General features: G+C 37.0%; 1 protein-coding gene across 1 annotated transcript in view; it reads right to left on the bottom strand.

The window, feature by feature from the left end:
- Positions 1-17108, bottom strand: part of LOC126829816 (cholecystokinin receptor type A) — a 59022-nt gene extending 41914 nt beyond the window's left edge. The window contains exon 1 of the mRNA XM_050559950.2: positions 15584-17108. Within this exon, the coding sequence (XP_050415907.1) occupies positions 15584-16019 (436 nt within the window). The 5' untranslated portion in view covers positions 16020-17108. The remainder of the gene's footprint in view (positions 1-15583) is intronic.
- Positions 17109-27056: the final 9948 nt, after the last annotated feature.

Raw genomic sequence — 27056 nt, 5'->3', positions numbered from 1 at the left:
CTAGGAATTAAACTACTTTTTCATTCCATTAATAATCCATTGTACCTGAGCAATAATGGCTACATATGAATCTGCACTTTGAAATATATTTTTACAAATTGGCTATACTATCTTCAATATGTATCAGTTTTACTGTGATGTAGCATATGTTACTGATGGCATGAATGCATTATTGCTCACTAGCTATCAGAATACACACTCAAAGAATCATAACCAGATGTTGCCGTACCAGTGACTAGACACGAGCCAGACGCACAGTGTTAAATTCACACGTACACGTAACTATCGGTATTCAGCACGGTTATATTTGTTTTAAAATGTGTCCGCCCTCTATGGGTTAGACCGAAAAGGTGATGATTGGGGATTATGAATATATCTATTTCCCAAGACTTTGAAGTGTTATGAACCATAAAAATCCTACTTCCGGCGTATTCCCTATAAAAGTGCTTTTATATACTCTTCAAAAAAAAGTATGGGATATTGAAATGCAAATAGCTATGCAGGTTGTGATATGATAAATAGTCATGGAAAATTGACATGCTTTGAGAGTACGTTCACAGATGAAGCACTTATCTCCCCAATAGAACCACTGAGCTGCATGTGCGACACGCAATAGCGCCATACACGTGGGAGGGGTTCATTGTTAAATTTGACACTTCAAGGAAGGGTTGATGAAAACTGCCGCTTGCCGGTTTATCCTATCCATGTTTGCTTTCTTTGTTTTAGTGTGTTACGTTTAATTTGATCGGAAGACGTGTTGACAGTTGTTTGTTATTCGCCAATATGAAAGGGCTCGTTATTCGGGCAGAAAGGCAGCTTGTCAGAATCTATTTCCCAAATAACACTCGCGGCGTATTCCCTATAAAAGTGCCTTTATTATATTAAGAATGCTATATCTGGTGAATAACTACCAACAAACTAGTTCATTGATCATTATTAGCGAATACCGAAGAACAAACTGCAGCTCGAACAACGAATAACTTCACATCGCTTGTTACGTGTAGCTTTAATAGAATGACGTCTCAGAAAAATGAGGGTTAACTGTTCGTCAGTACAATACTTTAGTCGTTTTGAAACTAACATATTGTGATTAATATGTAAATGGTTAGGCGTGTAGAGCAACCGGAAGAAGTTTGCCACGGCAACGCCATTTCAAACAGTTATGTCCACAACAATGACAGCGCTTGATCGTGTCACTTATATCGAACGACAATGCTGGCTATTGGGCTGTATTCATATAGAGTTTAGTCTGTGGTTTGCTGGGAAGTTTGTCACACTGTCTATTACCCTTTCGGTAATATTACAAAATTCACACAGATAATATATTAGTGTTGTTTACTATAAACGCGACTGACATTGTTCCATTGTCCTCAGAGCTTCGTAGACCTACATCGTCGCAAAATATTATCACCGTAATCATCGGTGGACCACCAGACAACATGAATAGGGCTCAATATCGACCACGATGCCAGGACATTAACGATACATATCATCATATAAACGAAACAATTACGTAAATTGTTTCTGGTATTGATATTGTCTAGAAGAATAATCCATTTTCGGTTTCCTTAGATATTGTATAGAATTACAATGGAAGCAACTGTTACGTTTTCACAGATAACAAGTCACCCACAGATAGTCTCGAGAGGTCGTCAACGATTCATCGGGATTCCTAATCAAAGGTCAAATATTGTATTTTTCTATCCACGCTTCCTCGTTGTCTTAATGGAAATACAATTCTTCTTGGGGGTTTATTTGGTCCAGACACAATTCTTATTGGAGGTTTATGCCGTCCATAGTCCAGACATAATGTAATTGTTATGTTTTAAAGTGCAGTAGGCTATCTGAATAAAGATAACAATGCGTATTTGTAAGAAAAATAAAAAAAAAGTAGTGCCGCTGGTATAAAGTATGACATACCTTGGGGGGGGGGGGGGTTGTTTTATGACCTCATTGGCCCATATTGAAAACAAACAACGACTGTTGTCGGCGACTAATACTCTAAAGGAACAAATTAAAAGTTCTCTTACAATTCGGAAATGGGTGAGCGCGGCAACTTCTGTATCGTTGATTGGATCAACGAAATTTAAACATGAAGAGGCAACACTGTATTTACTGTGGCCTAGACGTTTTAAATTGAATCTTATTTTTTTTCCTATAACAGATTTATCAATTTTAACATTTCGTGTAAAACGGATCTACCTTTTACAATGCAGCTACTGATTGTCCCGGAAGCATTTTGTCAAATTCCCCGACGTTCTCGCTGGTTTGAATGATATTCAATGAAAAATTGTCAAATATATAGAAAAATTGAGGGGGGATTTTATTATATGTTCTTCACTGAAACGAGCCAACATCACAACATCTATAGAAGTTTAGCATAGCAATAGGTTTTTGCCGTGACCAAAAAATTGCAAGCGGTTTGAGATTGAATTCGCAATCGCGTGCTGTTTTTGGTTCCAGTTTTTATTACAGACCAATAACTAAGAAACGTTCCCGCCTTCTGCTTTTGTAGACCCATTGATGTTTAATTTACCTTTATGATGGATCGAAATCTACTTTACCGGATTTAATTAACACGCAAAATTACTTGCATGAACCCATCGTGTTTCAATTTAACAGGGTGACAAGAATGTTAGTAGCAAAATAATTGATCTTCGAACACGGTATCAGAAGGGTCATCTTCAGAGCAAACAAGGAGAGGATGAAACAATAAAGGCCCATTTAAATCTTGTCGCGCAATTCAACGAGTAGTACAACATTTTCGACTAACACCGGATGGTAAGGCCGAGCAGCGCCGGATAGTACCAGGAACCTTCTAGTTCCGGAGTCAGCGCCTTGGTCACTAATCCACCGTAGCTCCCACGTGTAGTCAAATAAATTATATGTCACCAGGGCGCGAGTGTGTCTTGACTTCGGTCCTCATTAGCCTGGCTAGCAGTGCCGTATTATCCTAAAAGTTGGCTGAAGCCTAGGGGCCCACCGAGATCAGGGGCTCATGCAAACTTTTAAACGGTGACCAACTGAGGGATGTAGCAGGGGGGGATGGTGAAAACCTATACCCAGAAGAGCCAATTACCAGTTCCCTGAGGAAATTGTTCATTTCCAGGAGTACACCCGATGTGTGGTCATGTCGAAAAGGTGACAATAAGGAGGTCTTTTATTGCATTCAGAATGCTTCAAACCATTGTTAACATTGACATTTAGGATACCTCTCTAAACATACTGATTTGTTTAACAGTTACTTGTCACTTCACGTCACAAGAATTAACCTACGATTAGGCTGCGATCCACTCTGAAAGATGAAAAGCTTAATCATTTGGCATTAATTCTTGTGGAATCGTCTGTGCTCCGGAAATTGGAATATTTTTTATATTTTCAGTAAATCCTACAGGTATTTGGTATTGCTTTGCTTCAAGCTAATTTAAGTTTTTCTGATAAGATGTTATTTTCCTAGGAATGTTATTGTAATTTATTGCACGATAAAAGAGAATGAAGTTCGTCGGCGGGGGGAGGGGGATACCGAGGGGCCCAACCAGGCTCGAACCCTAGCGGCCCTGTCATGGGTTAAAACGACAATGCCGGTTCGCGGAGGAAGGTAAGATGTTAAACCCATTCCATTTGATTGATTGATTGAATCTGTTTGATTGAATCCATATACCAAAGTTTCGCTTTAACCTATTGAATAACTGACCACTTAGTTATCGGGTACGCCACCAAGTTGTCATACATGTTAAGTTGTTACAGATTACCCACTGATTATATGTCCAGATGTAGACAAAATATGCCAAACGTAACTCATGATTTAGACAATTTTATGTAATTTTTATGTCAAAGCTTCGAATTCAATTTATTGTCCTTTTCATGCCGAGTCTATGATGATTAATGTCCGTCTCATGACAAAATGGTAGAGATACATCATGTTGGTCAGGAACAGTTAACCCGACCTATACATACATATGACCTACTGGTGTGAGTAATGGCGCTAGATCGCCAACCAGGAAATGACGTGTTCGATCCCGTTGTTCACAAATAAAGTTTCTAGGGATATTTCAGCCTGGTTTCCCCTTGTTGGTGGTGCGGGACGAAAATCATATAAATCTAGTTCGGATGGGATACAAATCGAGGTCCACTCGTGTACTAGTTGACTTACATGTAAACGAAAACTTAACTGTTGAAATGCGATGAAGAACCGTCCGCTCAACATTTCTCTGATTAGGATTTTAAACCCCATTTCATTTGTCATTGATAACAAACAGGAACAGTTAACCCGGCCTTCATTGTTCTAGTTGTTCGATCAGTTGTCCAATCAGAATGTGATGGTAAAATGACGTCATAACATTAAAATTGACTGAACCACTCTGGAAATAGTCACTCGGCAAACCTCAGCAGACTCCAGTACCCTACATCTAGCCCCGGCTGTATGACAAAGTCCGCCATTGGAACTACTTTCAAGTTCCCGGATTACCAACGGCGTTGCCCCATGACGACTCCTTTAAAGAATATTTTATCATACAAAGCGTTCAAAGTCTGATTTGACGTGATTATCAAGTTACATCATACATGATTGAATACGATTGTAAGCAGGTAATTGAGATACATCGGTCGATGAATTTCCATATTCCTAAAGCAAGGACCTTGAAGCGTCCTCCCTTTTGAAATTGGGTCTTATCAATCGTATATTTAGCAGCAACGACCCCCAGAGATTCCTCTCTGGCGGAAATGTGTCTAATCAAACCCTGATTGACGGGCCTGGATTGTCGAGGTTATTTTATAAGAAACTTTATAGACAGCTTGGAAACCAAAAAAAAAAAATCAAATTCAGAAGATCGCGATCACATCAAGTCAACGATACTATTCGTGATTTTCGGTATAGTTAATAAAATAGCAAATTGGAAAATAATCGCAACGTAATTTTTTTACATTTTCTATTGACAGTCAAAATATTACACAAAATTCAGACTGGTTAACATATTAATTTTATTTCTTTTTTATTTGATAGATGTATGAAGAATATCACATACATGGCTATTTATAGGCGAATAACCTTTATAATAACCACGTTTACAGGAGCTGTTTTGTTATCACTATAGAAATTGTCATTTTGAGGTTGAACATTCGGCACTAGGGAATTTGTTACTACAACTATTCAATGTGGAGATATGTAATTTCAACATGAAATCCTGCGTGGGTCCCTGTGTATATAATTTTATATTTTAAATCAATTAATTTTGTAGTGAAAATGGTGATTCCTTGCCAATTATTTACATCCATGTTCTCACGCTCCAACATTATACAACAGTACAGCAAACATTTTTATCTACTGTAAATTTTAGAAATTATATATAAAGCCGTTGGAATCTTTAGAAAAAAATTGATATTACATTTCCAATCATTAAAGCCCAGTTTAAGAATTCGAATGTATTATACTTAAACAATAATTATTCCTATTTATAAGCAAAAAAATCACACAATTTATTATTTTAAAAACCACCTTCTCTTTTACATTGTTATTAAATCCAACGTCATACTACAATCTTTTTGTTATTTGAATGAATACAAATCATTGATGTTATTTATGTTATACATAACCGAAGAGATGGGTTTAAAAAACGTTCTGTTTCGGTGTAGACTGTAAATTGTGTGTGGGTGTGTTAATTTTCAGTAAAATACCTTGCAATATTATAGAGAATATTTTACGGACCTTAATTTTTTAGGATATTATACCGTAATCATTGTAATGAAAGGCGGAAGTCACGGTGGTTAAGTGAGTAAGGCGCTGGCTCGCTAGCCTAGAGGCCGGTGATGGCTGGGAAAGTTCATCGGGATTTTCGGGCGTGGTTTCCCCTTGTCAGTGGTGCAGGTCGGAGGGCCTGATAAGGACAGCTGTCTAGTCGTTCAGATGGTACGAAAACCCAAAGTCCCCTGTACACATTAGCGTGCACGTGAAAGATCCTTTGGCAGTTGGAATTCGGGCAAGATTTCCCTCATAGCGTATGCCCGTCTTCATTAGCCCAGTCGGAGCAGAACAGTAGGGTGTTAAACCCTATTTCATTTCATTTGTTCTAAGAATATTAAACCCGTTGAACGTCATTTGCATTTTTTCGGCCAATATCTGATTTTTAACAACTTAATCCACAAAAAGAAACACATATTGATTATATATATTAATTTAAAAAACACACCAAAATATTGTTAGCTGGCCAAATATTGATCTATTTATAACTATTGATCTTGTAATTAATAAAACAAAGGTCTTTCATCTCGTCCAAAATTGAAATGGCAGCCATTTAATCACGGAGCGATGAACGATGGTCAGGTGAAGCTAGTGCGAGGTCTTTAAGAACAGCCTGTCTTAAAGGAGGTAAACCTGTAACTCAGTATTCTCAATAATATTCGAAATTAAAAAAAACCCACAAATTAGAATTCAATATTAGTCCATTTCTATCAATATTGATGTTGTAATCTTAAAGTGAAAATATGGGATCCTAACATCAAATATTTAAGATATCATGAAATTGGTACACGATGTCGTGTAGTTTTGGAGATATTTTCGAGCGCCGCTTGTAATGAACAAAGAAAAACGTCTCCCTGAAGACAACACGGAAGGAAGTAAAAGGGCTGATTCACAAACGACGACATAATAACACAAAAACCCGTGTAGAATGCACTAAACAAGCCTGAACGACGGTCTTTTAATTTTGACTGCTCGTGTATTTCACCGTTTATAATTTATTAATTGTTACAGTAACAATTTGAAAAAAATGAATGTAAATTACTTTATACACTCATATTACATTAATATGTGATTTTTGGCCCATTTTTGTCTTTTATTAAGCTTCCAGAGAATAGAGTCAAACGCCCTTTAAGTTCAGATCACTGCATGTAGTAACGTAATATCAGAACTAGTTCACAAAAGAAACGTTTTTCTTTTAAACTTTCACAAAAAGCAGAAAGCATCAATAAAATCAAGAATTATATTTAGAACGTTGAAAGAAAACATAACATCGACATAAATTATAATTATACTTGAAAATAATCAGCTCAGGAAACAACGGCGGGAAGACTATAAATAACAATAACTAGGTTTCAATGATTACAGGCAACAAATTCTAGGTGTATGGAAACACAGATATATATTGATGTAAAGTAGATAGACTAGAAACTAAAATATAAATGGCGATATATAAGCGGATGAGAAAGCTGGGTTGTGGGACCCACCGTGGTTCGATGAGTAGGATGCTGGCTCACAAACCAGACAGTACCCGGATCGAACATTCCACGGGAGTTTCCAACCTGGTTTCCAATTTCAGGGGGATTGGTAAGGATCTGAATTTATTCGCTCCGGTGTGACGGAAAACGATTTCTTGGCAGTTGAAATTCGAAAGAGAGTGGACGGAAACATGACTGTTAGGGCAAATTGTCCCCCATAGGACATTACATGCTATATGTCCGTCGGTATTAGCCCAGTTAAGCCCTAATTTACTTCCCTTGTTAGCTTTATATGGTAATGAAATGTGTTCTTCTAAACGGGCCTTTTTTATTTTCTCCTATTGCTCGAATTTGTTTAAATTAACCATTTGGAGACCCGAAAACGGTCTTCTACGGAGAATAAGACATCACTCATCCAGTCGTGGCCTACGGTTGTGATAAGATAGGATTTTTGCTCAAAATTTTAACACAATGTTTTGAAAATTATATTCTTTCGATTATTTAATCACTCGGTGTTCATCGGTGGTTTCTGTGACCCCCACCTCAAGGCGGGTGTCATGCAGTCATAATATTATGGGCAGAGATCTGCATAAACACAATTCCATTGGTCGAAAGACAGTGGTACGATTCGCGTGGGACTTTTGCTTTTGACAGGACGTGGTGTAGCCTGCTGGTCACTGACACTAAATCTTGTGTCGAGTAGAATCACGTGAACGATATTATTACGGAACATAATAATTATGTCAGTAAATTAATGCGATGTGAATTTCAGCAGGAATCATATAATTATGTCATACGACAACTTTAGGTGTTACAAAATGACTGGGACTGGGATAATGTAAGACGGGCATACGCCATGCAGTATGATATCAAGTAAAGTTCGCCCAGACAGCGGCGCTACGACCTACTCGTATTTCGAATTCCAACTGGCAAGGGTTGTTTTACGTGCACGCCAATGTGTACACTGGAACTCAGTTCTTCGTCCCATTCGAACGACTAGACAATGCCCTTGCACCAGTGACAATGGGACCCGGAAACCACACCGGAAATATCCTGTGGAACTTCTTGACCAACGCCGGGAGCGATCCCAAGAACTCATGGTTAGCGAACCAGCGCCTTACTCACTGAGCCACCGCGACTGCTAACTTTATTAATTTACATGTAGAAACTTCAAGATCAATTTAATCAGACAGTGTTGGGCCTACGGGTGTTCTATTCTGTATGTATTGTGTAAAAAAACCTAATTTAATAAAGATGTATATACAGTAATATACCACATAAAAGATAATGTGGGGATATACAGTAATATACCACAGACAACATGGTGTAATTAGTGTAATATATTAAACAGTAAGTAACTTCATTTCTTAAGACATTATGACTGCAAGACAGATGAGAAACATGGCCGTAGGCTTGACGTTAAAATATGATGGCATAAAGGTAGTCTCGACTTCTGACATCCATGTCCTCCCACGACATTTGTCTTTTTGATCTTCAATTATTTGGCAAGTTCGCAATGTTAAATGATTTTGTTCTAATCTCGCACGAACGTTTCATGAAATCAACTTACTCCCCTGCTTTGTTCAGTCTAATGAAGACGTGCATACGCCATGTAGCGTGACACGAAGAGCTACAAAATCCCACTACCAAGCAAACTACATGAAATCAAATGGGCTGAAGATGTTACTTTTCCGCTTCAACCGGGATAATAAAAACTGGTCAATGACATACTGTGGACTATGGGTTGATTCTGTCCGCACAGTGACCTACCATTTCTTTGATTTCCAACTGCTGGGAGATGTATAAATTGCTGTCAATGGCATCCACGGAAAATCAGATTTTTGTCCCATCCGAACAACTGACGAACATTTCTTTCTGTAAGCAAAATACCAATTATTATAAAGATGATCCGCGAATATTTCAAATAAAACAGTTGACGGAGCTGTGGTTAAGGAATTTATTTTAAGACGGATATTATGTGTTTAGGGTTCAGTACGTATCCAATTACACATACATTTGTACATGAACAAGATTGGGTCTGGATTTTATTAATATAAGATAATCTCAACAACCTAATGGCCAGTCTCTTGTAACTACCCTACCAAATGCCCAGTCGGTGCTGAACAATCCGTAAATTTTTATTTCAATAGTCCGCTTGATCGTAGGGGTTTTAGCCGTGGGAGGAAACGGCAGACGCGGAGAAAACGTACGCAGTTGGACAGGCGACCACACTCATTGCCACGTATCAGATGGTGATCGACACCATATATTTGACAATCTAAATCACACGCGTTAGACCACTTCATCATCCAGCCCACTATAAATAACGAAAAGTACAATAAAGGCGGATTAGCTTTGTGCACGCCTCGGATAGGAAGTAGGATCGGATATTCCACACAAAGAGAGTAATCATACCTTTCCATGTGCATGACATCCATCACAATAATCAAACACATATATGTCATTGCTGCAATTATGAGATTATGAGAAATAGAATTGATGACTCCAGACGAGCACAATTAAAGTTATAATTATTATTTTTTACATTCAAAATGTATATAAAAGAGGATACACGTCTAGACATACGTCATAAACTTTGTCTTATTTAGAAAGTAGTGTTAACAGTGTGTCCTTTTATTTTAGGTAACTTCCGAACTTAAAGACATGTTGATAAATTTGAGTTATGACCCGGCTTAGTTTCAAGATGGAGTTCTTAGCATATATATTGATATAAATTAAATAGTTAAGTGTCTGAACTTCATTTGATGCATTTTTAACACCCTGCAAACTACAGTATTATTGTGAAGCTCTCAGTAAAAGGAATATCAGTCCAAAACGACTTCAGTTCCGTTCAGTATTTACAAATATATTGTGGGATGATAATTTGTCAACATCGATGTCATCTGCAGACCATAGAACGGAATATCTGGTTTATTTACCCACTATACGTCATTTAACCAGTTTTATACTGCTATGGTATACTTTGCCATCCATTATTCTATTGTTGCCTAGTTATCGTTTTTAATTAAATCCTGAAATATCCCCATTAAAGATACCTGAACCCCTTCTTATGTGAATCCCGAATAACGAGGTAAAAAACGAATAACAAACAGCACGTTATTCGCTGCTTGAATAGCAATTTGGAATGTTTTTCGTCTAGAAGTCGTTTTGATATGTTTTATGCTATTGGGGAATAGTTGGCATTCACCATTCTAGTGGTGACTAGCTTCATATTTGAATCCCGAATAACTAGTTCAATAACGAATAACGAGGCAAAGTGTTTTCGAACCTAGTGTTGGCCAAGAAAGTACCTTGGAATTTTCAATTGTAGCTTCCCCTTGTTAGTAGTTGAGGACGGTTGACTAGACATAGTGTTTAGGTATTCGGTTGGTACGGAAATCCAAGGTCTCGTGTATACGTTGATGTCCACGTAAAAAGAATAAGCCCTAGCGCAACTGGTCGGGAAACTCTTCGCTCACTGCTTCATGGTGTATATCCATCTTCATGACATTTAACCACATTCCATTCCTTTTATTGTACTTTATAATAGAATGGTAAATTTTAAAACAACATGGAAGACAGATTAAAACAAAATTATATCTTGTTTTAAAAGTATGGGCTTTATAAACTTGGACGCAGTTTTTCATTGGCTTACCAGCACGACAGGGGAGTATTATGTCATTCCGAAGAAGGAGACATCATTAACTCTATCAACTTACGGACCACTGCAGCTTTTAGTTTGAAAATGAAAACACATGGATTGTGTCTATTATAAAACATCTGTGATTTATCTGATAAAAAAAATGAATTAGAAGTTTTAGGTCGAAATTTCGGAACCACGACAAGAGAATTCTATGTTTACGGCTTTCATTACGACCCGGTTGTCTGGGGATGTTTGTATGAGTATCATTAAATCTGTCTCTGGCGGTAGATAGTTTTCCGGTATTTCCATTGCGTACGGGCGGGTAAAGTTTATTGGTCGTTAGGGATATACCATCAATATTATAGATAGTAAATGACAATCATTAACGGGAATAGATGGACTGACTCATAAATTATTGTTAAGTTAACATATTAATCCTAGAATCCTATTCATAACCAACATAAAAACCAATAATGCAATAATTTAAGCGTCAGAATTAGTGATTAATACTCCTTTTCTTGGTTAGTTCATCCACAGATCTAATAAAAACATTTTTTGACAAGACAAGGACGATGCATATTCGAAACTCAAAACGCGCTTACAAAACCCTTATACAAAACGGGGTAATCGCTGCCAGATTACGGGGGAAGGAGCTAAGCGGTCTTTAGTCAGGGACCTCCAATATTAAAGAGGCCCAAAGTTCAAAATAGATTTTTGTACCATAAATAAATATGTAATTTATACTGACATACAAATTGCCTTTTCACTGTTGATCTAAGCGACATTTTCAGCCAGGGACCCAATCCGTGACATTTAAAGCAAATGGCCTCTGTGACATCTTGGTAGCGGTTATCAAGCCGAATGTGTTTTCTCTATTTGGAAAGAAATTTTAATGAACAGGGGTTTAACGTCCTACTACTTTATAGCACCACGAAGACGGACATGTTATGTCATGGAGTGTGTTGTAAGGAGCGTCTATTCTTCATCAAATATCAACTGTCAGCGTTGTTTTACCTGCATACCCATCCAAACCACTAGACGCTGTTCCTTGCCAAGCTTTTCGTGCTGCACCACTGGGGAACCTTTCTAGCTACCACCGGTATCAAATCGGGTACCTCCTCTCAGATAGCGCCATATTCACCTTTCAGTCTGGAAAGTCTACATACTATTCCTCAGTTTGACATGTTTCGTCCAGTGGATTCTGGTTTTGATTAACGGCTAGGACCCACTGTGTTCTCAACCTTAATCTCTTCTATCTTATATTTTACCCTATAAAATGGAATCGTCTCCGAATTGCAAAGCAGAATTTTTCTCGTTAATTAAAGTCTCACTTCCAGTTTGAAAATGTCACGATTTTATAACTGATCAATATTGATCTCAAGTATTGGTTGTTACATGTACATCTAGTCAAGAATCTGGTTTATACACTGGGGTTCTGATTTAAAATTGATGTCATAATAGTCAGCTTGGGAGGCGGGGGTACAAGTTTTCTTAGTTTAGTCAAGAAAAGCTTTGCGTTGGTCTGCAAAGTATTATTTTTGGTAAAAACAATACTACCTCCACCCACCCACCAAACTCCGCACATATTGCTTGCAGGGTGGGGTGGGGTCCGGGGGAGGGGGGTCGACGATCTGATAGGTTTATTGTTTCAGTTTCAATAGTCCTCGTATTTAAGCAATAATTTTTTTGTCTTAAACTTGCTAAACTTCATTTTGAAATCTCTTGTAAACTATAAAAATGTGAAAGGAAAAAAGTCCAAAAATTGTTCACGTCCGTAAAGTGTGGTGAATTGAAAATTTCACATAACCCAACATCCTCTGCGAGGTTTATAAACAAACCAGCGCCACCTATAAGTATTAGGTAAAATCTTTTGATAGACCTTGTTTTAATCCAAGCCGACAAAGTTCGGCTTTGTTTTCTTATTTAAATGTTAAGTAATCAATCTGAGTGCATGTCAGCGCGGATTAAGTCGAAGAAAAGAAAATTTGTCAGGAAAATTTAATCACATTATTGAATTAAAGATATATACCATTATGTTAGTCCCATAATGGGCCTGGATTTTGTTAAGTGGACGTTAAATCCCCATTCTTCCGGTGTTTAAATTGAAAGAAATCAATAGTAGTTGATATTGGTCAGACAAGTCTTAACGTGGTTACAAACTATTACAGTGATTAATAGCAATCTCAGCTGACTGTGTAGACACAGTCGTAAGAAGGTTTTAACATCGGGCTTTTAATATCAATTATCAATCGTAGACAAGCAAGGGCACTTGACAAATAGCGATTGGGTTATAATTAAAGATTCTCGAATGTACAATTTACAATCTGTCTCTAAGGCCTAGTTCAAACCCGTCGTATGTGTTTTGATACGCACGGGTCGTAGGGTCTGGTAACTCGCAGACTATAGCCGCAAGAAACTGGGTGGACAATTTATATGTGCGGGACCAAAAGTCGCTACGGCCAGTCTGCAATCTTCTTCGGTGCCGAACACACGCAAGTGACCCGTAAGTCTCACGCACAAGTTTACTAAAATGTCCGCTGTACGGCGGGTTGTGAGCTAGGTTTAAACTGGACACACGTTTCTTTTCGTTATTTAAGTTGCGTAGATTATAAAATAAAAGAATAGTAAAAGTTCTCGGGATCGAATTTTCTAATTCAAACTAAAACATGATTTTTGTTGTGTTATCTTTTCCTCCATTATTAAACTACTTTGGTGTATATTGAAATATAAGGATAGCAAGGTTATGCAGTGTCCAAGCTTCTAATAGAGAGAGAGAGAGAGATATTAACGTCCACTCGACGCAAACTAGATCATTTCGGGACTAACATATGGTTCAATTTTACTTCAATAATTCGCTTGCATGTAGGGATCTTTAGCTGTGGGAGGAAACCGGGGGACCCGGAGAAAACCCACGAGTGTGGACAGGCGACCCTACTCCTTGTCAATGACAGACCTTATGATACAGCGCGCACAGGCTATTAAATTGAACGAACCTCTAGATGATTGTTGTGATTTCCCCACCATTTTAGTTTCGTGTATATTGAAACAAAAAAAGCCTTAATGTTCTTCAATGTTCAATCTACAATCTGTCTCTAATCTGAACTACATGATGATTGGTTTTGTTAATAATGTTTTATAGTTTTCCATTAATAAAATCTTAGGTATATAGTATAGGTTCCGGAATCTGCCTTTCATCAGAACTAAATGATACTTTCTGTTTTTGTTAATATGGGGCTATTACTACATTTAATTAATTGTAAAGGTTGTCTAGAATATCGAAATTACAACCTGTCCTAAACCGAATTGCGTGATCTATCTAATATTAAAGTTTCGTGCTTATTGGAATAGATTAACAGTTGATCGACAACATTTCAAATGTATTTTATTTAATTAGTACTAACAAAGATGCTTTGTAAGGTCTATATAACTGAGCGAGAGAGTAACATGGTATTTCTTTATAATCTACTCCCTAGACCATCAGATAGCAGAGATTTAGGCGGATTGAAATATGGTTGCCATTTAATGATTTGATTTTAGAATGGTGAATCGAGGCTGGATCTCGATTAACAAATACCGTTGCTACGATGATAAACAATGGATGCCACATCTTGTCAAAACTTAAACAGTGATAACTTCGCACAAAATAAAGTAATTTGAATGAAATTTTTAATATATTCATTTTGCATTATCTATTTTGGAACTATTAAAACACGAAAGACAAGCTCTTTATCTAAATCATATACAGTGCATCTTTTGGTCAGGCTAGCTCTAGTATTGTCGGTATTTAAGAGAGTTTCTATGATATTATTCAATATTGATCACATTTATTTTCTTTGTAAGGGGGATAATGCTTTTTTTAAAAAAAAAAGCGAAGAAGACAAAAAAAAACTCTCTGGGCACTCGCCCACTTATAACGAAGGCAATCAAAAACAAAAGATTACTTTAACGCACAGGGGAATTTTTTCACTAAATAGACCAAGATCTGGTGGACCTGTATCCATAAAATTCAGAGAAAAATTTGGGCAACAGGGATTTGGAGAACTCTAATTGTCTGTAAATATTCAAATTAGATCATATGCAACATTTTAGAGAGGTCTGTCAACATCTGGCTGATTGGCATATATGGTTGCATTTCCTAGAGGGGAACGGGCACATGTGTATATGCAGCACTTCCTAGAGGGGAACGGGCACAACATGACGTATGCAGCACTTCCTAGAGGGGAACGGGCACAACATGTGTATGCAACACTTCGTAGAGGGGAAAGGAACATGGATGGCGTTTAGAGAGTTTTCTAGAGGGTACAGGGGGGGGGGGTCAAAATATATAAATAGATATGACACATCATATTCTACTCGAGTTTTTAAACCGCTAGCTGGCGCTCTTTCATAATGCTTGATCATTCGGTCAGCCATCGAATTTTTGATCATTCGGTCAACTTAGTTTTTTTTAATAGGACTCATAAGGGTTATTACATTTATTGTCTTATTATAAGTGATAATGTAAAAAGCGTCTAGTCGATAGGATGAGACAAAAACTCGTTGGTGCATACGTAAGCCAACCTTTAATAGCTGGAATTCGATGATAGTTGGTCAAACGCCTCTGCCGGGGCAAACTTTGTGTTATAGAAGACTGACTGGCGTTTGTTCGTTTGCTGCATCAGCCCGTTCGGTGCTAAACAGTAGGACATTAAGCCATATTTCATTTTGTAAAAAGAGCTTATTTCTTACCTTGTAGATATCTGATGAGTATACACATTATCTCCCCAAATATAAAGTTCTGCATGATAACCGGTATGAGGGTGAAAGGCATACAGAACACCACCAGCAACAGATCACTTAAAGCCAGATTAAATAGGAAAACATTGGTCACAGTCCTCATCTTCTGATTCTGTATCAATGTCACTATCACTAACACGTTCCCAACCACACCCAATAAAAAGATTATAAGGTACAGCGCAATCTGTATGCCCATAACAACACCTATGGGACGTCGCGTAGTTCCATTGTAAATGTTATCAGTAACGTTATCATCTGTATACAGACTAGTATTTAATAAACTAGCCAGACTGGACAGTTCGTCACTTAAACTACTACAGTTATTAAAAGTCACATCCGAACAGTTAGTCAAGTTATTAAACGCCATGTTTGCTTCTTGTATTGACATTTCTCTCCAACGGTAAAAGTTATCCCGTCTGACACAGACGAAAACAGCGACAGTAGCGTAGCGTTAAGATATCAAATAAAAGTGTTTAGCTTGGAACTACAAATAACTTCTGAAGCGCACTAGAACCGCTGAGATGTACGTGTGATTTAATAATGTATATCTTTCTTGGACAGGTTTTTTTTTAAGTTTTGTCGTCAAGAGTTATAAATCTGCGAAGATTAACACTTTAAGTTCCGATGACAAGTATACACAGTGTGTGTTCAGTCAGTGATTCACCACCCAAGTAGTAATAACTACTGATCTAGTTTGAAACAACGCAGTACAACCTCGGATATTAATTCAAATTATTAATGTTTTCGACAGTTTCCGTACAACAACACTATACCTTTAGTTGCGTTTTCAAGTCCAAGTTAAAGACGACCTCTCTAAGAACCAGTGGTACGTTTTTAAATACTAGTAACTTTTGAAACTTCTTACGTTAATTAAAATTATAAATTTATATGTTTTTGTCGACAGCTGCCGTACAACAAAACTTTACGCACAGTTGGGTATTCAAGTCCAAGTTATTGATCCATAAAGCAAGGAACTCGGTGGTACGTTTAAAAATATTGCTTGGAATGGCTTAACTTGTTAATCTGTGCTTCCGTAAAACAAAGCTGTACGTTCAGTCAGGTCTTAAGTCCAAATTATAAATCCGCTAATACGCGCTTCTTAAGTACCGGTGACAGGCATATAAAGAATAAGTTTCCTTTGAACAAAACTATGCGCCCAGTCGGGTCTTCAAGTCCGAACAAAAAATCCGCGACAGCGGTGACAGGCATATAAAGAGTGAGCTTTCGTTTAACAAAACTATACGCCTAGTCGGGTCTCCAAGTTCAAAGTATAAATCCGCGAAAACGATTCTCTTAGTTACCGGTGACAGGCATATAAAGAGTGGAATAAAGTTAATGATTATCGCCAGAACGCGCGTATTCGAGGTGTTATCAGCGAGTTATGGTTTTATGATTTTCTCAAATTCTATTTATGTTGGCATGTTGTGTTCAGTTCATGAATGATGGCTAACAGTTTATTGGGTTATCTCGTTTCTCTCACTCAGAATCAATCGATAAATAAATACAGCTGTAAATATGAGTTTCCTTACATACACCATAAGCTACACCAATAACCACCTATCAAATTTCACCGTTTATTATTCATGAATATGTAAAGCTATAGATAATACAGGCGTGCACAATATCTTTTTAATATATTTGATAGGTTCCGTTATCCACTAGAACACATTGAAATGGAGATGTCGCGATTTTTCAAACACACAAATTATAAAGGAATTCCTTTAGATTCTAGGCGTGTTTATCTTTTTCTTAATATTAAATAAATAGTATTCACGATAGCTAAGGTCTTCTCTTTAGTGATATACACAGCTGTTTTAATTCAAAACATCGAAATGAATTCCGCTTGAAGGTTTGTTTAGCTGTTCTTAAATAAATGATAAAATATTCATGCACGGGTTTTAGGTCTTTCCTTTTGTAACATACACCACTGAAACGTTGGATGTTTTTTAATACAAAAAATATTATTAAATAAATATTATTCACGATAGAATATTGGTTAACAGTTTGGATTCGTCTTTCTTGTGATAATACGCCACTTAAGCTGTTTTGTTTATATTTTAACACAAAAAAAAAATTGAATTCCGTTTGATTGAAGTTTTGTTTAACTTTTCTCAATATTAAATAAATAGTATTCACGATGGAGCAGTTGTGTTAAGTTGTAATTTTGCCCTACTGCGCCATACACCCCTGAAACTAGTTGTTACAAACAAAACTAAAGAATAAAGTACTCCTGTATGGCTTAAAAGTTTAAAACGGTTATTGTTTCTTTAGGCAAGTTAACTCCATTATTTGGTGTTGTTGACTGAAGTACGTCAAAGATTCGACACTCGGGATTTCTTTCACGGTTGTTCGTCTGCGCGAGGAATCAAGAAGTTATATCTAATTTGATTGTATCCAATTTGCGGCGGAGCAATAAATCCTGGAAACGGGTTCCGATGACAACTTGCAACTCATTGACATTACTGTCTGGTTTTGTACATGTGGCTTGTCAAATGTCTTTAGGGATATTCATTGAAAGTTGGAGAACTTGCTAGCCCCGCCCATAACATAGCCCAATCAATACTGGTTATACACACAAAGCTATCGATTCAATCATTGGTCTCCTCAACATGTCAATCAGCCTTCGACCTTTTGTATTTCAAGGAACGTTAAGTATCCAAACTAAACTCAAACTACAGTCAAGTAGTGTATAGAGGTGCCAGACAATAACTTGTCTAAAACAATTATATCAGTTAGTGTACACAGTTGTATCTATGCTGGCGGTATGCTTAAAGAGGCGATGGGGTGTTGCCGAAGAGAGTATCTCGCCCTACCTGTCTGCACCAACCGGGCTAATGGAGACGAGTTTACACCACACAGTGTACTATACACAATTCCGAGATCTTTAATATATTTTTAATTTTATACAGATCTTTCAGGTTTTTTGGTGCTATCCGAACGACTAGACTCGTCTGTTTTAATGGGAGCCCCTAGTTAATAGGTCAGCGTCTTACTCACCCATCCATCGTGGCTCCCCTAAAGAAAGAATAAAGAGTACCTATACTCTGTCTGGAACACATGATACCACTTCCCTTTTGAACTCACACATACTATCTGCAAAGTATATCTCGAATGTTACAGAGAACCTGAATTTGAAATAAATGGCAAAGTTTAGCCATAATCACCAACCCAAATCTTCCGTCTTGGGTTTATAAGATTGCCATATGTATGTATTTTAAATTGATGGGGTTTTCTTCTGAAAAATAAATTGCCTATTCCAAAGTTTGATTTTGTGTTTACTTAATGTTTACACAGTCTAACATGTTATATAGTAAGGAGATTTTAACCGAACTTAGATTTGTTTTTCTCTGGTATTATGGAGTGTAGGGAAAGGTCACGCAAACTTAGATAGCTAACTGTCACGCATTTAAAAAAGGTTATTTCATAGCCATTTATTAACCGTAATTCATAATCAGGGCTCTTCCATCAACAGTGAAATGTAATGAAAAGAAATAGGGTTTCTCGTCCTACTGTTCTGCAACGACTGGGCTAATGAAGATGGGCATAGGCCATACATTGTGATATCGAATTCCAACTTCTAGGGGATATTTAAAGTGTACGCCAATGTGTACATTGGACTTCGGTTTTTCTAACATTTTGGATTGATATTCATATTAAATATTCATGACGGAATGAGACTTTAATGGATTTGAAATGGAATGGAATGGGGATTGACGTCCCACTTTTCTGCCCCGGCTAAATGCGCCATGCAGTGTGCTTTGGGGAACTACAGACTACCGGTTATTTTTCGTGCACGACTATACACTGTCTCTTACAAGGCTCCTCGTCATTCCTAAACCACTAAAAAGGGCGAACCACGCCAGAAAATCCAACACAGAACCTTCGGGTAAGCGAACCAAAGTCTTACTCACTAAGCTACCGTGGCCCCGCACCAACCGGGAAGAAATGGAGCGTATTCTGGCCATTGTGCGTCACACTAACACAAATGCAATTTTTATGTCAGTATGGTAGAAAGATAGATTTATACAGCATAATAAATGACATTACGGTACAACATATATATACAGCATAATAAATGACATTACGGTGTAACATATGAAGCATAAAAGACATTATGGTATAACATTATACAGCACATTAAATGACATTGTGATGATACAACGTTATTTTAGGACTAAATTTGGGAGCCCCTTTAATATTGTTGTGGTCCCTGGCTACAGTCCAACCCATCCACCTATTTTTTTTTATCCAGCCATGGTCATAATTGCTTTTTATTATTCTTGAAATTGGCGACTTGTATATTTTGGCAGTCATTTACGGTATAAATTATTATCCTTTAAAACGCCTAAAATTGCCACTTTAAACCATAAGATATACGTTAAGAAGAAATACAAGAAGATCGGTACTCAGATAAACCAAAAGCAATAACATATTTTCGTGTATCTATCTACTTATTGTAATGAATACACGGTTTAGTTGGAGAAAGGCCGGATTGATCCAGTTTAACGTCTCACAGACTCGTTACATAGCTTATATTGAGAAATGAAATAGCATTTAACGTCCTACTTTTTTTAATCAATCGGGATAATAAAGACAGGAATATTCAGAAAAGTAAGACGTTCAAATTCATTCCGTTTCGGTTATGGACCTGTGTATCTAATAATGATTGTTGTTTCCAAGAGAAATGAAATGAAATGGGGTTTACCGTCCTACTGTTCTGCTCCGTACTGGGCTAATGAAGACGGGCATACGCCATACAGTGTGCTATGAGGGAAATTTTGCCCGGACAGCGGCACTACAGCCTACTCTTATATCGAATTCCAACTGTAAAGGAATCTTTTACGTGCACGCCACGTATCCGTCCCTAGACAGCTGTCCTTGTCAGGCCCTCCACCCCGCATCACTGACAAGGGGAACCACGCCGGATCTACGACAAACGGCGACACTTTGGTTGGTGTAGAAAAGTTGGACCTAAAATCACATCACATTACATTTCATCTTGCACTATAATATCGGCAGTGAAAGCTTTATATATTTTTGTATGACTTCGGTAAATTGTTCAAACGGTGTTTTATTTTTTAAACATTAGTGTGTTTAGTTTTAAAAAGGGGGTTAATTAACACGGAAAGGAAGGAGATGGTAAATATGTCAAAACGCTTCAATATACTCGTTTATCACATTACACACAGGTAATGTACCCGTATCTCACATTACACACAATAAACGTTTTTCAGAATACGTGTTGTCATTTCAAAACGAAACTTTAATTAACCGAATATTTCAAACTGAGACCCTTTTCACGCTTTTCTTTACGATTTAGACACATTTAGAAATTACTCTTTTTGTTCTTCGCCGTGGGATTCTTAATTATGTACAAAACTTGAAAGTGTATTTTATTTTATTTTTCCCACCATGTCGAAATGACCTAAACATTAACTCACAGTTTTACGACGCATGCATCTTTTTATCTCAACCTCCCAAATCTTTTGACAGGTGAGAACGGTCTATTGCTTTTAAGGGCGAATGGCTCTATTCTCGGGAATATTAAACTACAGGAAACGGGTTTAAAATCCTACTGTTATAAAGGGATTTCTATTCAATATTTAAAATTATCATTGGAATTTATAATCAATTATTCTCGGGGAAATATGTGAAAAGTGTAAACGGAACGACACTCGCTTACGCCTGTTTAGTCCATTCTACACGTTTTTGTTTTTTTTGTTTTTTTTTTTAAATTATTATTTTGCCGTTTGTGATTCAGACATTACTATAATTACTTCTACATTGTCTCGCAGGATGTTTTTTTTTGTTCATATCAAATGGTGCCTGAAACCATAGAAATACACGACTCGTGTACTGGTTTTAAAATGTCCATTATAGTCCAAGAGCCAGTGACGAAAAAACTGCCTCATAAGTAATAGAAGGTTTGACTATATTAATTGGCAGCTATTGATAGGGCAAATTCAAAACAGCCAGTCTTACGAGGTTTCAGTGGGGCATTTGGCTGGGAGGGGCAGATAAAAAGGGCCAAAAAGGACTAAAATTTGCCTCATAAGTAATAGGATCAGAATTATTTCTAAAATGTTGCCATACAATGTATGAATATAAAAAATATAAATCTGACCAGAAAAAGTGGGGCCATGCCCTTTTCTGACTGCCTTAAAAAGTGCTGACGGGGGCCAAAATTTGCCTCATAAGTAATATAGTTGAAATTGGTGCCAAATGTTAGCTATGTACGAGCCGATTTTAAAAATATCAAATCTGACTGGTTTCAGTGGGGCATATCCCTAATCTGACCACTTAAAATCTGCCCGATCTGCCACGCCCACAAAAAAGGTCAAAATTTGCATCATAAGTAATACGATCAGAAATAGTTTTGAAATGTTGTGGTGCTATATCTGAATCTTAAAATGTAAAATCTGACCGGAAAAAATGGGGCCACGCCCCTTTCTGACTGCTCTAAAAAATGTGGACGGGGGCCCAAAAATGCCTCATAAGTAATAAGACTGAAATTGGTGCCAAATGTTAGCTAATTATGAGACTATTCTAAAAATATCAAATCTGACTGGTTTCATTGGGGCAAACCCCTAATCTGACCACTTAAATGTGCCGAATCTGCCACGCCCACAAATGGGGTCAAAATTTGCCTCATAAGTAATATGACTGAAACTAGTGCCAAATGTTAACTATGTATTAGTCGGTTCTAAAAATATAAAATCTGATGGGTTTCTGTTGGGCAAACTCCTAATCTGACCACTTAGTTGTCACCACCCACCCAAAGGTTGAATACTCATGCTTGATTTCAATTCAAATTTAAATCTATAATCTAACTAATTTGACACCCCACTATTAATTTACAGTTTTCAACAACATAGTAGAAATTCAATACAGCATGGATGGCCTCCAAGTGACATGATTCTCCATTAAAGGAGTCAAGTCTTGAACTCAATATCATCCCAAATTTTCAACCAAGTGATACAATTCTCCATTAAAGGGGCCAAGTCTTGAACTCAATATCATCCCCAATTTTCAACCAAGTGATACGATTCTCCATTAAAGGGGCAAAGTCTTGAAGTCAATATCATCCGTTTTCAAGGTTGCAAACACGACTTAATGGTCAATTTAAATCAACATACATTGATGTTGTTATCTTACCATGAAAAGTTGGGCTTCTGGCATTTAAGACAAAATGAAAATGTTAAAATTGGCACACGAATCGTGTGTCAGAACATTTTTGAGCGCAATTTGTATGAAGCGACTTGATGAACGAGGCTAAACATATCCCATGTAGGAGAATACTACCAGTGTAGACTGGAATAACCAGATGCCAAAGACTACCATTCAATTCGGACTCGTTGCGTATTTCGCCGAACATTACTGATTAGAAATTACAATAATAACCGAAACGATTGAATGTAAACCAGTTTATATACATTCATATTACATTATTTTATGTGATGTGACCCATTTGTGTCCATTTCCAGGTGCCAAAGAATAGCGATTATAATATTAAATTATTTCATGACAATATCTTTTATACAAGAATCTATTATTGAACAAGAAAACGTAAACATAACAAAAGAGCTGTATAGTCAGTACATTGCCAATCTGTTAGAAGTATATACCAGTTTTTCAGAGGATGGCAGCCAAGATAATAATATATTTGGTGATTTTACTATTTTCAATTTTGAAAGGAAGATAGTGGATTACTTTTGACCACAGAAATTGACATTATTATCATCAAATACTAAAGGAAATATCATTTATAACAATAGAATGAATGTTGAAGAGGCCATTAAAGAGGTGTTCTTAGAAAATCATCGATAAAAGCAAAGATTCGTGACATGGCATACATATTACGTAAGGAAATACTAAATATATCAAAGTCTACTTTATCATCAAAATTATCAGTGCAGGATATAATTCAAGGAGAGGTTTCTGTACCAGATTTATTAATCGACTTTTTACTCATTTATTAGGCGGGCCTGACCAGAGAGGAAGGAAAACAGAAAAAAATGTAAAAAAAATTTCCTCAATTTCTCAAGATGCCATGTACACTATTCGTGTGGCAAAATTAAAACTTCCAAACATTTGACTCTTGTAATGGCGATGAAGAGTATAACAGGAAGCCTAAGAAAAGTAATTGATATTTAAATCGTTAATTACAACGGCATTGATGAACTAGAGACGAATTAACATACAGTTTACAGGAAGAACAGAGTACGGTTCCACATGGAATACACGGCCTGGGACAATTACTACAAACTGTATCAGATACAAGTACCAGTAATGAAACAACTGACAATGATAACCAGCTTCCTGTTTGTCGGAAAAGATGGTCATTTACTCCAATCCCTTTAAATCTGGAACCATATAGGAAGAAGCTTAGAATGACTAACAGTGGATTTATCCCAGAAGATCTGTTATTCCTAGTAGCTGTGCAGATGGCAAGCTTTTGGATGTTATTTGGATGATATCACATGTATTAGAAACTACTTGTGGTAAAAGATAACCTTCCTCAACAACAAATATGTTATCTTCCTAAAATCAATCAATCGCCAACCTCGTTCAATTTTGTTTTGGAAACAATGAAGAGATCCCAGCAGATTGGTGAAGAGTGATAGTGACATATGACTTGGCTATTGCAAAGATGGCATATACAATTCAGGCTGCAGAAAGTCCTCTATTTGACAACCTATTCATAATGCCAGGACCTTTCCACATATCAATGGCATAATAATTATTTCAAAGCTGTTGGGAACCATATTGCAGAATCTGAAGGACCGTTCGTAATTGAGGGATGCTGGGATAATAGCTGATGATTCTCTTACTTGGTTTTTAACAGGTACCCACTATAATCGATGTAAACGCATCCAAATTCTTCAGAAGCTACAATGTTTCCAAAGAACTGAATGAAATAATTGATTATACACAAAAGACACTGGCCAGTGAACATGGCAAAACAGCCAAATATTGGTACACGTATGTGAAAATAATTCGAATATTTCACCGTTTTTCATGAGGTATTCATGGTGGTGACAACTTATTTACATACTGCCTCTTTGAATGGTCAAGTTTATTCTTCAGTTTATATCAGCCAAACTATGCCAGATGGATTCTCTGGTTGAATGACAATATGATGAAAATAGATGAAACACATCCTGGAATATCTGACGAATTCCATAGAGGTGCCCTTCCCATACGCAGAACAGACATTTAATGCAGATACTGCTGATCGTTTTTCAGGTATTAATATCATCATAGAAATTCCATAGCAGCTAGACGGAAATGGTCCATGTCTCGTTATATGAGGGCAACTATAGTTGGACATGTGTTTGAACATTTAGGCATTTCCAGACCTGAAGATGAAACTTCTGAATTGAGACAAGCTAATATTCAGAAGAACACAGCACATCGCATCAAAATTACTGAAAGAATTGTAAACATGTCTAATCCATTCAAGAATAATGCGGAACAAGATATATTAATTAACATTAATCAACAGATTTCCTTTTAAACGTTTATGAAAATGGTAACATGTCTCGTGACAAATGTATTTCAGAAGTTATTGCAAACCCCTCCTGATAAACACATAAAACGGTCAAAACCAAGCACATTTGCTTTTGACGGTACCTAAAAGAAACGCAAAAAAACCCGGCAAGATCATAGGCTACAGTTGAAAATGGAGAAAGATATGATGAGTCGATTTCTTTATCAAAAATAAATTAAGACCTGGTGATTACCAGATCTTATCCGCTCACACAATGCCACTTGTGTTTAGTTATATAGATGAAACCATGATATCAACTCAAACATCTTTGAGAGCAGAATAGAGTCTTGTGAGCCTAAATGGATTTTTTCCATCTTCTTGGATACCCTCCCCCCCCCAGCGACATTTGGTGCAATTGCTGGTTATATTTTGGTTAAAATATGTAATGTGTTGTGTCAAGATATCCATTCTGTATTTGACAGAAATGAAAAATCATCGATAAAGAACATAGAGAGAGATAGACGTGCTGGTTCCTATCGAGACCAAGAATACAGCATTTCAGGTCCAAACATGAGACTACCATCAAACTTTACATCAGCATTAAAAAATGACATGTTCAAAAAATCTCTGTGCAGTACATAGTTAGCATTTGAATGTGTACTGACTTTTTGCCAGTTATTAGATCTAAGACATTGTATGTAACTCAGGATACGGACGGTTATGTTTTACAAATGAAGAGTCCTGGGGAAGAACGATCTAAGTCATTTTTTCAACGAACCCCATTTAATGGCGCCATCTGGTAGCAAATTGTGTAAGCTTTCTTTGGAACAATCAATTTCAGGTAAAAACGATCGGAGTCACATCGGACCAAGGCCCTTCTGAAATGGCCTGCCGGACAAATACAAGTCCATGGGACCCTTTATTTAACCTTAATTTGCCTAGAAATGTGAAGTCTGTTGTACTGATAATTAAGGTTCGTGACATCATTTTGAAGTTGTAATTAAACCCACTCGTTGTTCTGTTCGCGTCAAACATTCTCGTCCAAATGTCTGTTTTGCGTTTTATGCCGAAAGACAAAAATGTGACTTAGATCGTTCTTCCCCTGGACTCTTCAAATGTAAATGGGTCCCTTCAGTGTAACAAAGATTCTACATTGAGATGTATGCTCGAAGAAGCAGATTCAAGAATGCTTTTCCGTATTGAGACAATTAGTTTCATCATTATGCAGCGCTTTGACAGCTTTTCCTGGGTTCACTCACTGTGACTATACTGTTGCATTCTTCAGAATGGGAAAGTTTCCCAACAAAGGTCCTTAGAGCAATTCACAGAGTCCCAAGAATAATTTTCCAACTTAGGATGCCACCAAGATATGAATGACGAAGATACACATACAATAGAAAGGTTTGTCGCATATATGGATTATGTCATTTAACAAGTGTAAATTAGGCCAGATATAGAAAGTTCTGAAAGGTTTATAAACCAAACAGAACCTACTCACAGAAATTTGGCACAAATTTGAATCATATTTCTGTTTGTAGATTTAACTTTTAAGTGATAACAAAATGTGTATTCACCTTGCTGGTGTGGTGGGTTGTGATATTTAAGTAGTCAGATTAGGGATATGCCCCACAGATACCAGTCAGATTTTATATTTTTAGAACCAAAATTTGACCCCTTTTGTGGGCGTGGCAGATGTATCACATTTAAGTGGTCAGATTAGGGGTTTGCCCCAATGAAACCAGTCAGATTTGATATTTTTAGAACCGTCTCATAATTAGCTAACATTTGACACCAATTTCAATCTTATTACTTATGAGGCATTTTTAGGCCCCCGGACACACTTTTTAGGGAAGTCAGAAAGGGGTGTGGCCCCATTTTTTCCGGTCAGATTTTACATTTTAAGATTCAGATATAGCACCACAACATTTCAAAACT

Source organism: Patella vulgata, chromosome 8 (assembly GCF_932274485.2).
Source record: "Patella vulgata chromosome 8, xgPatVulg1.2, whole genome shotgun sequence".
NCBI classification, from domain to species: Eukaryota; Metazoa; Mollusca; class Gastropoda; family Patellidae; genus Patella; species Patella vulgata.
This window is presented reverse-complemented; position numbering and strand designations above follow the sequence as displayed.